At 39.7% G+C, this 3255-nt stretch overlaps 1 protein-coding gene across 1 annotated transcript; it reads left to right on the top strand.

Moving 5' to 3' along the window:
- Positions 1-46: 46 nt before the first annotated feature.
- On the top strand, positions 47-2979 carry LOC104948576 (ryanodine receptor 2-like; the record flags this gene model as incomplete). Its single annotated transcript, XM_010774778.1, has 6 exons — positions 47-57; positions 289-421; positions 815-933; positions 1341-1474; positions 1939-2180; positions 2771-2979. Coding segments are annotated over 6 exons (848 nt in total), but the record flags the coding sequence as incomplete, so codon positions are not given.
- Between the last annotated feature and the right edge of the window lie 276 nt (positions 2980-3255).

Genomic DNA, 3255 nt, shown 5'->3' with positions numbered 1-3255 from the left:
CCTCTCATGTTTGTTTAACTAACTTAATTTCTTTAACTTTCTTTAGGTTTCGTTAAGGTTTGTTTGAATTCTACTTTATATTTTATTATTTAATTTCATTCTTAAAAGGAGCAACTGTCATGAAACTGAATTCCCTACAGGAACATTTAAGTATTCTGGTGTTGATAGTGATATAACTTAAATGAATAAGAAGTTGTCTAAGTGGAAAGATTAGGTTAAAAATCAATAATGTTTTAATGAGGGGACGGAGATGAACTAAGACATAGGAATAGAGAGAAGTGTCTGTAGTACTGTGGGTTACCATCATCCTCTCCTGTCTCCTCAGCCGCACTGATCCGAGGGAACAGGAAGAACTGTGCTCAGTTCTCTGGCTCTTTGGACTGGCTCATCAGCAGACTGGAGAGACTGGAGGCCTCTTCTGGTAGGTCAGCATATCTCTATGGAAAAAGTGATAATGTTGCAGGTGAAAGACCTCTGGTAATTTTTGTGAATATGTTATAGGGGCAGAAAGCCAATCTTTTTTTGATGAGTTGAGATTGTATAGTTCTGCAGACTGATTGGATACTTACCTACTCTTTCTCCTTAAAAAACTTGCTTTTAAAAGTCCATTGTCAATATAATATTGCAACATTCCAACACTGAGACACACAGCTGACTGGTTGTGAGTCACTAAAGCTCTTTGTGACTTACTCATAGAATATAAGAGTCTTGACCAGTCAAAATTTCTAAGGATGATTTGTGAATATGGACCCTATTTGTAAATGCTTTCTGTACAAATGCAGTCGTTCTTACTCTACATATTTTGTACTTCTAGGTATACTAGAGGTGCTTCACTGTGTGCTGGTGGAGAGTCCTGAGGCACTGAACATAATCAAAGAGGGACACATCAAATCCATTATATCTCTGCTGGACAAGCATGGGCGTAACTACAAGGTACAGACACCTTCTCTATCCGCATTGGTGTACATAGACATGTGCAGTTTATTTTTACAAGTTCCCATGGATAGCCATGTGTGGTGTGAAAACGCTCCCAGCAGTCTGTGGGCTGACCCTGAGGCAGAGAGGACACAGAGCTGGAAGAACAGAGCAGCCAGAAGCAGCTATTTAGTCATGTTTCTTAACTCTGTCAAATAGAAAATATTGTGTTAATTTCCTGAAAAGCACTCGGGGCCAGATAACAACAGACATTTCTCAAGACAAAAGAATAGAGCTAAATCACTCAAATCCATCAAGAATCCTTCACGTCAATCTCTGTTTGTGCTGTATGTGTATGTGTGTTGGTATTGTAACAGTAAGGTATTTTTAAACACTGACATATCTGGCTTATGTGTACCGTCCAGGTTCTGGATGTGTTGTGTTCTCTGTGTGTGTGTCACGGCGTGGCAGTGCGCTCCAACCAGCACCTGATCTGTGACAACCTGCTGCCAGGGAGAGACCTGCTGCTGCAGACATGCCTGATCAACCACGTAAGCAGGTATACACACACACACACACACACACACACACACACACACACACACACACACACTAAAAACTAGATTATTACAACAAATCCTATTATCTTAAACCTGATCTTTAACTTATTATTTTTAATTAAAAACAATAATTCTATTTTGTATTAAACATTTTATTTCTCACGTTTTATATAAATATATTTGTTTTATTTAGCATCTTTTTATTGCACATCTTACTTCCACTGCTTATCTTTATATACATATTTATATAAAATGTTCTTTATGTTTCATTGTATTAGCAACTGTCATGGATCCCAATTCCCTACAGGATAATTAGAGTACTCTGATTTTGATTCTGATAATATTAATGAATAAAAGGTTATGATGAAAAAAAACGCTACAAAAATAACGAACAACGACAAACCCTTAGGTAATTTTCAGTCAGATCATTGACAGTCTCTCATCTGCTTCATTCTCACTACAGCATGCGTCCCAACATCTTCCTGGGTGTCAGTGACGGCTCCGCTCAGTACAGGAAGTGGTACTACGAGTTGATCGTGGATCAGGCGCTGCCGTTCGTCACAGCGGAGGCTTCTCACCTCAGAGTGGGCTGGGCCAACACCAGCGGCTACGCTCCCTACCCCAGCGGGGGCGAGGGGTGGGGGGGCAACGGGGTGGGCGATGACCTTTACTCCTATGGCTTTGATGGTCTCCATCTCTGGTCAGGTGGGGTCTGTGTGTGTTTGTGTGTGTGTGTGTTTGTATTGAAAGAGATGACGGTAAACACAAATAGGTTTGGCTAGGGGACATCTTTTCTGAAAAGCTTAGGAAAAGCTAATAATAAAACTACATACCAAGAAAAAGCATTCACTGCATATAGTCTGTTGTTAATTATTCACACAAACACATTTTATGCCACACTTATGGTGTATTGTTTTTGCAGATTTTTCTCAAAATCGACTAAACAAGTGGCTGAAAGATTAGTATATAGTATATATATATATATATAATATATAATAGCATATATATAAGTATACGGTGGAATTTCTCCAGTTAAATGCAGATTTAACTCAGTAACGTAAACCGTATAGCCCTGGGCTTATTTTAACCCTGGGTTATTCTTAATGTGTGCATGAAAAAGGGTCTGAGCTTACTCTTAGCCCAGCGCTAACGATCAAATTATTGATGCCGTGTTTAAAGGTCTTACATGAGATGACTTTCAAACAGATGTCCATAAAGAAGGTTTGAAATGGGACATTTATTATTCCGATGCTCACATGTTGCATACTCAAAGTGAACCTGTGTTCAATGTGCAGGCTGCATTGCACGGACTGTCAGCTCACCCAATCAGCACCTCCTGAGTGCCGAGGACGTGGTGAGCTGCTGCCTGGACCTCAGCGTGCCCAGCATCTCCTTCAGGATCAACGGCCAGCCGGTTCAAGGCATGTTCGAGAACTTCAACTCTGACGGCCTCTTCTTCCCTGTGGCCAGCTTCTCTGCAGGAGTCAAGTCAGTGCTTTACTGAAAACATTTACACCAAATACAAATTTAGTTATTGTTCCCACCCCTCATGGCAGAGTTTATATTGTTGGACCATTAAACATAAAACTATAAAGATTCCAAAAAGACGGTAGATTACCTTCAGACTTTTTGCAGAATACAGACTCACCTTTACACTTAGGATAAAATAGGCTACACATCTGTTAATTATTATCCAGATGAACAATTATTTTCTTATTTCTCGCTAATTATATTAGGGGATTAGTGCATTTCTTCATTTGGTGTATATAGCATTTGTATC

This window comes from Notothenia coriiceps, unplaced genomic scaffold (assembly GCF_000735185.1).
Source record: "Notothenia coriiceps isolate Sejong01 unplaced genomic scaffold, NC01 NC01_scaffold00014619, whole genome shotgun sequence".
Classification (NCBI taxonomy): domain Eukaryota; kingdom Metazoa; phylum Chordata; class Actinopteri; order Perciformes; family Nototheniidae; genus Notothenia; species Notothenia coriiceps.
This window is presented reverse-complemented; position numbering and strand designations above follow the sequence as displayed.